Source organism: Gorilla gorilla, chromosome 1 (assembly GCF_029281585.2).
Source record: "Gorilla gorilla gorilla isolate KB3781 chromosome 1, NHGRI_mGorGor1-v2.1_pri, whole genome shotgun sequence".
Classification (NCBI taxonomy): Eukaryota; Metazoa; Chordata; class Mammalia; order Primates; family Hominidae; genus Gorilla; species Gorilla gorilla.
This window is the reverse complement of record NC_073224.2, coordinates 75,838,196-75,852,533: the sequence shown is the minus strand read 5'-3', so window position 1 is coordinate 75,852,533 and position 14,338 is coordinate 75,838,196. Positions and strand designations below refer to the sequence as shown.

The 14,338-nt window shown below is 46.7% G+C and overlaps 3 protein-coding genes across 6 annotated transcripts in view; 1 reads left to right on the top strand and 2 right to left on the bottom strand.

The window, feature by feature from the left end:
- On the top strand, nucleotides 1–3,035 carry LOC115935031 (major histocompatibility complex class I-related gene protein-like). The gene is made up of 3 exons (XM_063705839.1): nucleotides 1–12; nucleotides 1,751–2,006; nucleotides 2,869–3,035. The coding sequence occupies exons 1-3, from the start codon at nucleotides 1–3 to the stop codon at nucleotides 3,033–3,035; spliced, it is 435 nt and encodes a 144-aa protein (XP_063561909.1).
- LOC129527965 (putative uncharacterized protein encoded by LINC00269) lies at nucleotides 719–13,571 on the bottom strand. Its single transcript, XM_055367026.2, has 3 exons — nucleotides 13,358–13,571; nucleotides 6,819–6,825; nucleotides 719–5,918 (listed from the first exon to the last, which is right to left on the bottom strand). Exons 1-3 carry the CDS (start codon nucleotides 13,569–13,571, stop codon nucleotides 5,603–5,605), a joined length of 537 nt encoding a protein of 178 aa, XP_055223001.1. The 3' UTR covers nucleotides 719–5,602.
- Nucleotides 10,267–14,338, bottom strand: part of STX6 (syntaxin 6) — a 53,150-nt gene continuing 49,078 nt past the window's right edge. For all 4 annotated transcript variants that reach the window (XM_004028001.4, XM_063710356.1, XM_063710355.1 and 1 more), the window contains one exon: nucleotides 10,267–13,886. In XM_004028001.4, the coding sequence (XP_004028050.3) occupies nucleotides 13,810–13,886 (77 nt within the window). In that variant the 3' untranslated portion in view covers nucleotides 10,267–13,809. The remainder of the gene's footprint in view (nucleotides 13,887–14,338) is intronic.

Here is a 14,338-nt window from a genome sequence, read left to right as displayed (position 1 = left end):
ATGTATGTTGGGGTGAGCTGTAATTGTTTTCATGGCTAATAAGGGTCTGAGCTAAATGATCCCAAGTCCCTCTGAGTCTGTCCTTAAAGATGATAATTACAGAAGTCAGCTGTTTTGGAGTTTCACCTCCACCCTGGGTTACCAAGCATGGGCTTCCGTCATGAGATTCACAGCAATGCTGTTCAGGGCTGAGGGATCATTCTCCTCTACTCAAAACTCTCTTACTGTTCTGGATTCAACACCAGAGAGCACAGTTTCCCAGTGAGCATTAATTAATTGCCAAATAAACAGGTGAGAATGGCATCCTGTTTACATACAGCAGACCAATGTGAGCCCCACAAGAATAAGACCTCACTATTTTAAGTATAAGCATATTTTTTTTTAAGGCTGGGAGTTGGGTGCAGGCAGTTGGACATTAAAGGAAGACCATCTTGGATGGTCACTGTGGTTCACGCCTGTAATCCCAGCACTCTGGGGGGCTGAGATGGGTGGATCACTTGAGGCCAGGAGTTCCAGACCAGCCTGGCCAACATGGTGAAACCCCGTCTCTACTAAAAATACAAAAATTAGCCAGGTGTTGGGGGGCAAGCCTGTAGTTCCAGCTACTTGGAAGGTTGAGGCATGAGAATTGCTTGAACCCAGGAGGTGGAGGTTGCAGTGAGTCGAGATCGTACCACTGCACTCCAGTCTGGGTGACAGAGAGAGACTCCATCTCAAAAAAAAAAAAAAAAAAAAAAATCATCTCTACGCGAATGATGTGAGGTTATGCAGTTGTTAGGAAGCTAGATCTAACCATTCCACAATTTATGGACAGTGGCAGCCCCTTATCCTTGCTGTCACTTTCCACGGTTTCAGCTACTGGTTCCAAAAATGTAAATGGAAAATTCCAGAAATACACAATTCATAAGTTTTAAATTGCACACTGTTCTTGGTAGCATGAAGAAATCTCACATGGTCCCACTCAGAACATGAATCATCCTTTGTCCAACATCTCCACACTATAGACGCTACCTGCCCACTTAGGCCTGAATCCTAACAGGGATCTCGCTCTGACCGACCTGGTGTATATGCGCATGTGCTTATGTGTGCGTGCTCACACGTGCACACAGAAGTGGAGTGGGGGGTCCTCATTTATCCACCCACAGACTTCTTTGGTAAAACAAGAGGGCTGGATTATCAGGGTTTTCAAGACCTCAGAGTTCCCGAGGGCTCCCGTAGGGACAGCTCCCCCTGTGTCTTCTCCCTTCCCCCTACAACCAGAGCAGCACTCTATACCAGGGGTGTCCAATCTTTTGGCTTTCCTGGGCCACATTGGAAGAACTGTCATGGGCCACACATAAAATACACTAACAATAGCTGATGAGCTTAAAAAAAAAATCACAAAAAAAAAACCCCTCATGTTTTAAGAACGTTTACAAATTTTGCGTTGGCCGCATTCAAAGACGTCCTGGGCGGTGGGTTGGACAAGCTTGCTCTGTACTTTGCTTATGAGTTGAGATTACCTATAAAATTCCATCCTGCATTTGCAAACCTGAATGAGAAAGGCTCCAAGTCACTGGTCTGGAGCTCTAAAGTCCTGTCCAGGCCCTGGTTCCTGGGTTCTGTGGTTCTGTAAGAGGAAATGGCAGCTGGGGCCTGGAGGCCTGGGTACAGCTGAGCAGGGAGCACTCGTGTGGGGCTAAATGAATGCAGTTGAAGGATCTGGATCATCTGGGACCCTACATGTCTTCCTTCTTTGCCTCCTTTCCAGGGACGCACTCTCTATTTTCGCCTGGGTGTTTCGGATCCCATCCATGGGGTCCCTGAATTTATTTCGGTTGGGTATGTGGACTTGCACCCTATCACCACATATGACAGTGTCACTCGGCAGAAGGAGCCACGGGCCCCATGGATGGCAGAGAACCTCGCGCCTGATCACTGGGAGAGGTACACTCAGCTGCTGACGGGCTGGCAGCAGATGTTCAAGGTGGAACTGAAGCGCCTGCAGAGGCACTACAATCACTCAGGTGTGCATGCAGCAGAGACAGACACTTCCCCCACGCCACAGAGGCCCTTGGGCTGACCTCCAATGAGCAATGCTGACTTGCACCTGCTGTGGCTTTTGGCAAAACCTGGGAAATCTGGTTGATGGAGTTCAGAGCGTCCCATCTGCCTGTGCATCTTCTGGACTGTCCCTCTCCCCGCAGGAGCCCTTTATCCTCTGCCGCATCCCCCTTCCCCATATCCCCATCTCCTTTCCCATTCTAAATTTGCCCATTCTGTGTCTCACTTCTTGGTAGCCAGGCCTAGTGACCTGCTTGCTTATGCACAATGACATTAACTTTCCCAGGGATATTTCTAGCTCCTGCATCTCTCTCCCTCCTCCACTGCACTCAAATAGCCACAGTTTATCAATCAATCATTCCCATTACAGGATAACTCCCCAAGAAGGGAATTATCACACTCCTTTGGCATGCAGTAGGTACTTCACAAATACTTGTTGTCAGAGTGGTATAATGGACACTGGCGACTCAGGAAGGGGAAAGGTGGAAGGTGGGTGAGGTGAAAAAAAACCAGCTACTGAGTACAACATACACGATTCGGGTGACAGATACACCAAAAGCCCAGAGTTCACCACTACACGATTCATCCATGCAATCAAAAACTACTTGTATCCCTAAAGCTATATGAACCAAAAAAAATTTAAAAAACAACCCTGCTGTCAGGTGGGCTTCCAAAGAGGGACCTCCTGGGGACTTAGCGATGCCACAGCAGGCCTGTGGGGTGACGTAGACCAAAGGATGCTTCCAGCCATGCCCCTGCTCCCAGCACTTGAGAGCCCACCTCTGTCTCTGTGTGGACCCCTCTGGGCTTGCGTGTGTGTTCCAGGGTCTCACACTTACCAGAGAATGATTGGCTGTGAGCTGCTGGAGGATGGAAGCACTACAGGATTTCTGCAGTATGCATATGATGGGCAGAATTTCCTGATCTTCAATAAAGACACCCTCTCCTGGCTGGCTGTAGATAATGTGGCTCACACCATCAAGAGGGCATGAGAGGCCAATCAGCATGAGTTGCAATATCAAAAGAATTGGCTGGAAGAAGAATGTATTGCCTGGCTAAAGAGATTCCTGGAATATGGGAAAGACACCCTACAAAGAACAGGTAAAGAGAGGAGGCCTTGTTCCTGCATTGCCTGAACAATTGTTTCATAACTCCTCTAATCTAGGTTACATTCACCCTATCCTGAAGCCATCTCTTTAGTTGGCCTGTAGTGATCTCATGGCTAGAGCCCCCTGCGAACTTTCGAGCCCTCTGGTTACTTCTGAGCAGCATCTTGACAAGATTTGGCGGTTCCCCTTGTCTTGACAGAGTGGAGTACCTCCAAGGGCACCTTGTTTTTGGGGATCCATTGAGGCAAATTCTTCCATTCCGTCAATAAGCTGGGAAATTCTTTGGGAGGTGGAGCAATTCTTACAAATTGTTTAGTTAACAAAGGGCTCACACACCACCAGTAGGAGTGAAAATCTGGATTTAACAGGACAAACAGAGGGTCTCTGCTTTACTAAAGGACTAATGACAAGATTCCTTCCAGCAAAGAGCTCTTCTTATACCTTAAAGATATGATTCAACTGGTCAACTTTCAGTTAATACAGAACTTTTCGTGTATGATCTTATTATTCAAAATGAATTACCCCTGTATCATGCTATGGGAAATACCCAGACACACGTGCCTTTCCTCACAGGAGTAGGAGGGATTTTCTCAGCTGTGGCCAACAGCAGGGGAGGTGTCTGGCCACAGTTACGAATATGGAGCATCTGCGAAAAGTACAGGCTTTGGAGGCAGATGCCTGGAGTCTGAGCTTCGACTCTCCTGTTCACTAGCTGAAAAACTCTCTCTTAATGGTTGCAGGTAACAGAAACCTATGTAAACCGGCTCAAGCACAAAGTGGGATGCTATTTTAAAGGTGGGAATCAGGGCAGTGTGGGGACCCGAGAGATCAAAACCAAGATGTGAATGATTTTATCCAAGAGGTAGGGATGTGGCTGCCAGCGCAAAGCTCATATCCTCCATCGCTTCACCACTCCATAAGAATGGGTGTCTCTCTCTCAGCTCTGGTTACTAAAAGGAAAAGGAACTCACAGGAGGACTCTGACGTGCGCTGGATCATGTGGCACCTCTGGGCCTAATCACCGTGACCATCAGGATAAGCCTCTAAGACAAGCCATAGCTAACAGTCCTGGCAAGAACTAAATGGTACAACTCAATATGGTTTAAATGAATTCAACAGACAGCATCTGTAAGGGAATAATCAGAACTGAGGAAACCAGTACAGGATGGTGAAGTGTCCAGAGACGTGTGACAGAGGGAAGCTATTACCTCCACCAGAGCTGAAGGGTAAAAGAGAATATTGTTATCATAGTCTGGCAAGAGCTGCTACCCTGGCAGAGGATGCCCCTTGTGAGAGCTGTGACCGTGGCCCCTGGCGGGACTGCAGTGAGGTGGATTGGGGAATGAAGCCCCAACCTCTCTCTCCTCCAGCTCTCTGGTCTTTTTTGAGGATGCTCATCGCAGTGGCCAAGCCCAACCAGAGGCCGGGGGCTCTGGAAGTGCAATCTGATGCGTATAGCCTCCTGGGGCACGGAAGGGATGAGATTAGCTGGGGACTGACGGGGAGAGCCTAACCAGCACACACACACTTCTTTAGGCTAGGGCTGGGCAGGAGGATTAAGATTGGTACCTCTCAACACAAGCACATGTTGGAATGGGGTAGGGTAACTTTCCAAAATATGTTGTGTGTTTGGCAGAAGGGGTTCCTGTTGTTAGAAAAAGTGAGGCTAACAGATGGTAGGCCAAAAAAGCAATAAACTAGAGTAAAATCAACAGGTATGATAATGCCTACCCCACAGAAATGGATAGGAAAAATGTGCATAAAAGCACTGTGTAAACTGTAGGGCTCTGTTCCCTTTTCATGAGGCCATCAGTCATACTGGATTAGGGGCCCACCCTACTACTGCAGGATGACCTCACCTTCCCAAATTAAATCAACAACCCTATTTCCAAAGAATGCCACATTCTGAGGTACTGGGGGTTACAACTTCAACATGAATTTTTTGGGGAAACAATTCAACTCCTAACACACCCCTACCCAACCTCTGTAGGTTCCCTCAATCCACCAAAACTCCTTTGGCTCCAGTGGATTATCTAGCAGTTAGGAAACCAAGATCATTAAATGAATTCACCACAACTACAGTGAGACTGACTACCTTAGCTTACCTCTGTGAGAGGAGTTAAGCCAAATGAATCTGTAGAATTTTGGCGGGTTTGGGGGTATTTGGGGGCAGGGGACAGATGTTCTTCCTTGAAATCACAATACTTAGTTCTCTTCCATTTATAAGACTCACCCCTCCATCCCAACCCCTGCACCACAGGACAAGGAAGTGTTCTTGGCCTTCAACTTTCATCCCTGATGGTGAAAGCACTTGCTCCTGATCTATTTGCCCACCAGCTTCTCCTCTGGAGAGCCTGATGCTTCTGATGCCTGCCTAGCTGGTTCTCAGTAAGAAGGTCAAGTTCAACCAGAGAGGAGATGCTGATGCCTTTCAGTAGTTAAATATGAATTCAGACCCTGGGGTCTGGACATAAGATTTGGGGTCCCATCAGCTGGGCACGGTGGCTCACACCTGTAATCCTAGCACTTTGGGAGGCTGAGGTGGGTGGATCACTTGAGGTCAGGAGTTTGAGAACAGCCTGGCCAACATGGTAAAACCTCGTCTCTACTAAAAATACAAAAATTAGCCGGGCTTGGTGGCATGCACCTGTAGTCCCAGCTACTAGGGAGAAGGCTGAAGCACAAGTATCACTTGAGCCCGGGAGGCAGAGGTTGCAGTGAGCCGAGATCGCACCATTGCACTCCAGCCTGGGCGACAGAGTGAGACTCAACCTCAAAAACAAAAAAACAAACAAAAAAAAATTGGGGGTCCCTTGGACCTAAGATTTCTGAAAACATTCAGACTATGGGGACCCCTGCTGAAGGAGAAGCCCTCAACTGTGGCTTCAGGGGAATGCACCAAGGCTCTCACTGAGGCCGCCTTCTCCAACAAGCTCCCCTCCTGCTTCCCCATGGCTGGCATGGCTGAGGAAAAAGGACACTGAGCACAGCCCGTGCATGAGCGGCTTGCCATGCAACAGGATAAAACCCATAATGCCACTCAGCGTGCCTTGGTTGTAAATCTAGTTTGATTACAACACTAATCTCTGGGCATTTGTTCTGCTTCTGGTTTGTGAACCAACCGAAGACATGAGCAGGGCCTCAGCTAACCCACAAATAGCACATGTGTGCAAACTGGAAAAATGAACCCTTCTTCTGGGAGGACGCCAGCCCAGGCCAGGTCACCCGGCTTGGCCAGCAGAACACAGAGTGGATTTTGGTCCCGTTTGTTCCCCAGTGGGGTATCTATCCTTGTGCAGGGCACAAGCTTACATGGTGGCTCTGTTCATTTCATTAGAAAATAGACAGAAATGGGCTGCACACCAGAATGAATGATTTGGAAGGGAGGAGTGATGGTATAAAAGAATAGGCCAATTCATTCAAAATGGTAGAAGCAGAATGCCAAATTCCATCCACTCTTACCAATGCCCTGAGCTGGGAAGCACAGGAAGCTGCTGCTTTTCCTCTCCCCTTTTTCCCCACTCCGTGTTGGCTGCACCAGCAGAGGCTTCTGTATTTGCCCTGGGTGAGAGTTGGGTGTGAAGGTCTAGGCCAGAAGGTTCTGAGTTGCTGAGCTGCTGGGTGGCAGCTGGAAGGCCAGGCTGGCTGAAGCCCTGGCGAGGTGACACTAGGTCTGAGGCAGGTGCAGTGGCAGCAACCAGACCTCTGAGGACACAAATGGGCGAGAGAGTGGGAAGAATAGAGTGGGGGGAGGGGGGGACAGCCTATGAGAGGAGGCTGCGGGATGAAGTGGGAAGCCACAAAAAATGGAAAAGGAAGTGAAACCAAGGGAGAAATAAGAGTGCCACCCAAGCCGAGGCCGTCCTAGCCTTTCTTCCTTTCTGAGGCATCAGCGCAGATTCTAAGGTTACCTGAACTGACTGAAAGCTCTATTGTTTTCTGAGCAACACGACAGTGGTATAGAGAATTCCCGGAACACACTGGGAAGACACACGCTCTAGAAGGTGACAATTCTGGGGAAATCTGAAGGGCTGGAATAATAAAAAGTCAAACATTTGGCATCCCATCAGCTGCTGAAACAACCCTCTCACGTACTTTAAAATACCCAAGACACACACTCTGCATATTACTCACGAAACAGCTACGAATGCACAGTCTGTGCATTACCAGTTCATGTCACACTGTGCCTCAGGAAGCCGCTGAGTGGCCTGGTCATGCGTCTTATCAATCTTCTGGGAGAGGTTCTGCCTGACTGAATTGGCTTCCATAGTATTTGCACTTCACAGCTGAAATCCTTAAGAAAGGAGGTCAGCTTCTGGCTCCGTAACGAGTTGTTCTTGGCCACCCAACGGTTGCCCTTCCTAACTGGAGCCATGGTGCTTGGGTGGAGACAACAAGTGTAAAATGGGTCAAGTGAAACTGCTTGCTGCTCCGGCTGACAGCGAGCAGCTCTATGGCTACCCTAACATGCGACGGCCACCACCAAATTCAAACTCAGCTGCCACAGGCTGCCAAATGAGAAGTCGCCATCTTAGACAGTCCCTCAGTGTCCAATACAAGGACGCTCCACAGTCAGGCAGCCAGTCCACAGGTAGGACTACAGTGCACAGAAGTCATGGCGATTTTGTTTTCAGATTGACAGATAACACTGTTTTCATCGTGCACATGTTTTGAAGCATACAGAAGTGCCCCCTGCCCCACCACCTTTTTGCAGGGATACATTCCAAGACCCACAGTGGATGCTTGAAACCACAGATTGTACTGACTAGATAAACTGTTTCTTCCCTTATATACACAGGGACTCCCTTGCTGAAATCTTTGTATAGGCACAGTGCTTTCCAGTGCAACCCATTTCTGAAACCTCAGAAAGTGAAACCGCAGATAAGGTGGGACTCCTGTGCAAGTGGGCGACATGACAGTGGACGAAGAAAATAAACATAAAAGTTGTCCTTTATCCAAGAAGGGAACGCAGTTCAGACAAGGAAGAGGAAGAGCAAAAGGTCAAGACACAATAACAGTTACCCAAGCTGTAGGGCAACAAGGGTTATCTATGGTGAAACCAACTGCAAGCCTGACACTCAAGTTTGACACGAGGATCTTCAAGACCCCCTTGGCCTGTGCACTCCAGCAGCCAGGGAGCAGATTTATGGTGTTAGTGAAGGGCAGCCCTCTCTGACAGCAAAAAGATCTTCCTCACTGCCAGTGGGTGGTGGAATGAGCATACTACCAAGGGCCAGTGATTTGTGGAGGATTGATTTTGCACAACTGCATCTAGAGGCCTTGGGAAACCTCCAGCCCTCTAGCCATCTTGCCCAAAATCTGAGGACCCAAAAACGAGAAGCAGCCAGACTTTTCTGATGGGCCTCCAATGGGCACTTCTGGGGTCCTGAAAAGACTTCTTCCCATCAGGTGTATTGTTTCTTTGATGTGAAGTTCCAGAGCAGGGAGTAGTGTTCCTCTGGGGAATTTGGAAAAAGGGAGACACACTGTTCTCACATCAGTTTTAAAGCTTTGCTGTTCACGCCTCATAACCAAGGTGACCCCAGAAATTGCCTGCTGAGTCCATGCAATGGAAACTTCTCATCATTTTCCCAGCTGCATTCTCCTCCCTGCTCTTTGACCGACTGCTCTCTGCCTCCAGTAACTCAGCATCCTCTTTGGCCTGCCCCACCTACAACTGATGTGGCATGGAAGGACCCCAGGTTCTCAGAAAAACTGCCACCTCACCCTCCTCAGAGAACCCTTAGGATCTGGCATTTCCACTCTGTGTATGCTGGAGGCCGGGAGGCTCAGGCTCAGAAAGGTGAGAGCTCTGGGCCATGAGAGTGCACATCTAGGAAGCGGGGGTAACTGTACGAATTAAGGCCGGATGGCAGAGCAGGACAGGTCACAGGGGTGCCCACAGCAGCAGAACAGGCCATCTCACCACCCACACCCATCCCCCTCCTTCGGTGGGGGTTACTAAATGGGGCTTTGGGATCTCTCACCTTCTTTGCACACTAGTTCTTTTGAAGCTGGCCTGTGGAATGTTGTTTTATGTTTATCCTTGTTTACTGTAGACCAAAAATTGGTTTGGAGGCAGCTTCCAAGTCTTGTCCCTCTCTCTCACTGGTTAGTGGGAATTTGGATAACGGAACTGTAGGGCTTAGGTCAGTCTAGGGTCTTTTTTTTTTTGAGACGGAGTCTGGCTCTGTCGCCCAGGCTGGAGTGCAGTGGCGCGATCTTGGCTCACTGCAAGCTCCGCCTCCCAGGTTCACGCCATTCTCCTGCCTCAGCCTCCCGCGTAGGTGGGACTACAGGCACCCGCCACCACGCTCAGCTAATTTTTTGTATTTTTAGTAGAGATGGGGTTCACCGTGTTAGCCAGGATGGTCTCGATCTCCTGACCTCGTGATCTGCCCGCCTCGGCCTCCCAAAGTGCTGGGATTACAGGCGTGAGACACCGCGCCTGGCCAGTCTAGGGTCTTATGTGACCAGCTGCAGAGTAAGTACCTCTAAGCTATCCATGGTCCCTGCCAGGTCTATAGACTCTACAGAGAGCACCGCTCATGGGTTCATGTGTACCCTGTCTGGTGGCCTCGTTCCGTGGGTTTAGCCTCTGCCCAAGGCATGGATGAGTTACATGCAGTTAGTGGTGAGATCCTTATGCTGAAGCCAGTGAAGCCAGCCTCTGTGCCCCAAGAAGTCATGGGCTACGATCCAAGAATCTGGGAAGTAGAGTTCTTACCCTCAGGCTTGGGTGGCTCTTTGTTGCATTTTGTGTTATTCTGCAATATGATCATTCTAGTAATTCAGTCCTTTTCAAGTTGAATTCTTTTCAGGTTGTTTTATTTTCCTTTTCCGGAGACTTTTGTACATACTGTTGTCCTGAGTAACAGTATCTCTAAGCTGAGCTACTCTAATCGGAGCTACTGAAAGGTACCTGCTTTCAATAAATTCTGGTTTGGTTTTACTTTTTAATCAAAAAAAAAAAAAGGAGAGAAAGAAAAGAAAGACCACCCCCTATTAGAAGCAAAGGCCCTGGGAGGAGCAAGGCCTGTCACTGGGGCAGGGGCACTGTCCTCAGGGGCGGACTTTGCTCAGTGATGGCGCACAGTGACTGCGGGGGCTTAAGTCCGGTAACCCTTTGGTTTTATTTCTTTTTATTCTTGATGGGCAAAAAGCCTCCTTTAAAAAACATTATTCTTAAGAAACCTGGGAGAGAAAAAAATGCCAGTGAGAGGAAGACAAAGAAAAATTAGAGGCAGTACATTCCATATTTCAGAACTTTAGCTTTCCAGACAGTCCAATTTTGTTTTGTTTACAAATTCATCTTGCAGTACAAGGTGAAGCCAAATGGTACAAAGTCCACAGAATTGAAAAGCCATTCATATTTATCATTCAATTTTTTGATCTTCAAATGTTATGAATTCTCCAAAAAGGTAACAGGGAACAGATATCCCTTTGGTCTCACTTTATAGACAGGGAAATTACCAAAAGAAAAATCTTGGCTCTACCATCTCTACTTACAGAAGGTAAAACACTTAACAGAGACAGATTTCTGTTGGAGTTAGACTAGATTTCTTTTCACAGCCCTTAATCTCACGAGGTGAGAAGGAGTGGAAGTTGCCAAGTTGTTGGCTACCAGACCCATCAGTCTGTTTAACTCTGGCTAAAAGCAGAGAATAATGGGCAAGTTACCAAGTTTCCCCCTTCAGCTCTGGCGTGCATTCTGAAATTGTGGAAGATCCTCATGTAACACACACGCTGCAACCTGCATTTGCCACACAGTCCAGGGCATATAGAGCATTGTGATTCTTCACAGTCCGCAGAGACAAGACCAAAAATTAGGACTAAAAACTAAAGGTAGTTGAGTTTTTCAGATGGATTTTCACTCTGGCAAACTCAGTAGTTTACTCCCTCCCACCCCTCAAATCATTTAAGTAAAATGTTCTTCCAATAAACATAAATTGAGCTCTTTCTCTGTTATCCATCACATTCTGCCAGTTCTTTAAAACTGGAATATGGTACTAGGTACAGAAGGCTAAAGGGCAAAGAAAGCCCCAAATACTATAAAGATGCACTTGTAAGTAGTGTGGGGTTATCACCACTGTCTACTTACTCTCTCATTCTAGGACACAGGGTGAAGAGACCACCTGGGTTCCCTCTAAAGCCCTGAACATTAGGACCACTGAGGAGGAAATATTTGTCCTTAAAAATAAATGTAGGTTCCCTGGATTGTTCTCTTTGGCTGCCACATTTGGAGCCTGAGTGGAGGCCCTTCAAATTAACACTGGTTCTGTAGGGACTGCCCAGTCAGGGTGCAATGGGATCAGACACAGGATCAAGTCAGCCAGGGGCAGAAGGGCATGGTGGCCCTACGGGGAGAATGCACTGTATTTTTAGTTAACTTTCTAAATTGTTCTCTATTTAGCTTCAGTCTGAGTCAGGTCTACAATGGCCACTATTTAGAAAATAATTTAAATCAGTGAGGTAAGCACGCCGATTTGAAATATATCCAAACATCATTAAGCCTCTGGGTCATAAAACTTGGTCCCTGAACTAACAGGAGTATCTTACTCATTAATGACTAGGTTTGTTCCAAACGGCCCCTGCTGACACACATGATCCTTTTGTGTGGCACAATAAATCTGGTAATAGCAGAACAATAGCATGGCTTTTAAATAGGGTAATTTTATAATTCCTTAAGATGCTGGTTTGCTTCTTATAAAGTGTTGTGTGGATTACAGTACTTAGACAAGGTTCACATTTACTTTAAAAGACTTCTATATTTTAATGCAAATCTAAGGAGCATCCCCTTTCTTAGTTTATAGAAGATTCAAACTTTGTAAAACATAAATAACCTAGTACTCTAAACATCTGAAGCCCTTTGTAATACTCACTGTTTTTTCCTAATTTGAAAATAACTTATTTATATATCAAACATTAGAGCGGAGTGTAAACATGGATGTCAATCACCCTTTTAGTTTCATAAATTTGCTTTTAGCTTTCATCAACAGGCATATTTTCTTAACCTACCATGATCTCAAATGAGATAAAATATCCTTCTTCAAAAATTGTTAAGAATATTTATTAAAAAGTGCAATTCAAAAGTTAGCGGGGCAAGCACATCACTGCAAATCACAAAAAAGGGTGAAAAAACCAAAACCCCCAAATAAAACCACATGAAATACAAACAAAACAAAACAAAAAGGTTAAAAAAAAAAGTGTGCTGAGGAATGCACCCAAAAAGACAAGGAAATGAGAAGTCAAAGCTAGAACTCTATCCAGATGTTGCTGTTCTTTCCAAGTGCAAAAGAAGGTGGTGAGGAGAGACCAGCAGCCTCCACCACCGAGTTCTGGCTCTGGGTCCAAATACTACTTTAATATCAGATTATTCATCAGGGAAGTTATAAAAATATCCTATATACATGTGCACATTTGAGGCATTTTAAAAAGTCATCAGAAGGTTAAAGTTTAGTGTCTCAGCAGTTTCAGCTACTTAAACTCAATTAAAGCATCTATCATTTAAATTTGGATTGGCTCAGTTATTTGACTGCAGATGATAAAATCAAGTTGTCATCTTAGGGAAAAAAAAGAACCAAGTTTACCTACACATCCTTGCCATTACCCACAGAGTAAGAGAAGTCTGGCCCAGAGCTAACCTTTTATGTCATTACGTTTCTGAATAAATGTAATAAATGTATTAACCACTCCCAACCCCAACCCCCAGTGTAGAGTGCCCTAGGAGTAAAAGAACTGTAATGAGGACAATCTGGTATCCAAATTCATTCAAGTGTGTTACTGAGCTGTTTAGCAACAACATATGTAGCAATCACCCTCAAAACGCAAGCTGCACCTCTGGGGAGGAAGCCCTGGTACAGCAACATCAAGTCGGCAAGGATCAGGAGCTGACCTCTGGTGACAGCATTAACCCTTCCCTAAGCTATGCCAATGCAGAGCCCTCTTGCTCTTTTTAATTGCTCCTGTCAGTTAAAGCCACAAGTTGTTAGCACCCCCAAACCCCAGGGTGTTTCATTATTTTCCATTAGTTATTCTTACCACAAAAAAAAAATGACCTGGAAAAGCAATTTTATCTTAGCATTTATCCCTGAAAAATGAAACACTGCATTTTCTGTCACAAACTGTTTCTGAGCCTTCTGTCCTCAATAATCATCAGCTCTCAGGGGCTAAGAAATGCTACAGCAATGGGAAACGAAACATACCCAGAAGCTCGTATTCCTGACAGGTTTCTTTAGATGGGACAGCGGTGCACTGTCTGAGCACGGGGAAGGGTCTGAGCAGAAGAAAAGAGCTGCCAAAGATGCATGGAATGAGCAACAGCAAAACACCAGTGGAGTATGTGAGTCCCTCCTCAGCAAACGAGGTCCCAGAAGGCAAGGCAGCAGCTAGTTCTCCTCCGAACTGGACAGGCGGCATGGGGCTTCTGTTGTCCAGCTGCAGCCAGGAGTGCAGACATCTATTTCCTCTTCCCACTGGCCCTTCCAGCGCTGGGATGGAGGAGCCATGTCAATTGTGGGGTCACACGGAGAAAAGTCAGTGCAGCAGTATGTTTCCAGGATAGGAATGTGAGTAGACGGCAATGTCACACGTGCTCAGCTTCTCCTCCTCCCCTCGGTTCATATGCAGGAGGAACTCGCACCCAGAGGCCCCGCCGTCACAGCACTAAGAAGAGGATGAGCACAACCAACAGGACTGCAAAGAGGATGGCTATGGCACACCATTGGCGCCGATCTGGAAGGCAGGACATGGGGATTAGCTCTCACAGGGACTCCACATTCCCCAAGATACAGTTACATGGAATTTATGGCACCCTTTGAAGCAGAAAAGGGGCAGAACGTGCAAATGACGGGGCCATGATCTTACACCTGCCTAGGTGCCTGATGCTCTAATGCTGCTCTGTTCTTGGCCTGCACTTCGCATGCAGTCACAACTTTGCCAGTCCCCTGAAAATGTCTCGTAATAATTACATGCTTTGTGTCTCAAGTCTTTAATTAAAATCTGCGGATCTTAGCTTTCTGCTGGTAGTTAGCATATCCTCAAAAAAGGTGTTGGCAATGGTGTTACAGATCAAAGCCTGCCTGCTTTAATCTCCCATAAAAGTCAAGTCATTTAATTAAACAATAATCACATTCTTTTCTCAATGAGCACAACGGGAGGAGGGAAAGGAGATGAAAGCTACTGCT

Bases quoted from the DNA above. Each gene is read 5' to 3' on its own strand.
- LOC129527965 (XM_055367026.2), bottom strand. From the start codon at position 13,571: ATGCCGCCTGTCCAGTTCGGAGGAGAACTAGCTGCTGCCTTGCCTTCT.
- LOC115935031 (XM_063705839.1), top strand. The intron at 2,007-2,868 runs GTGTGCATGCAG...TGTGTGTTCCAG, and splicing joins GAGGCACTACAATCACTCAG to GGTCTCACACTTACCAGAGA.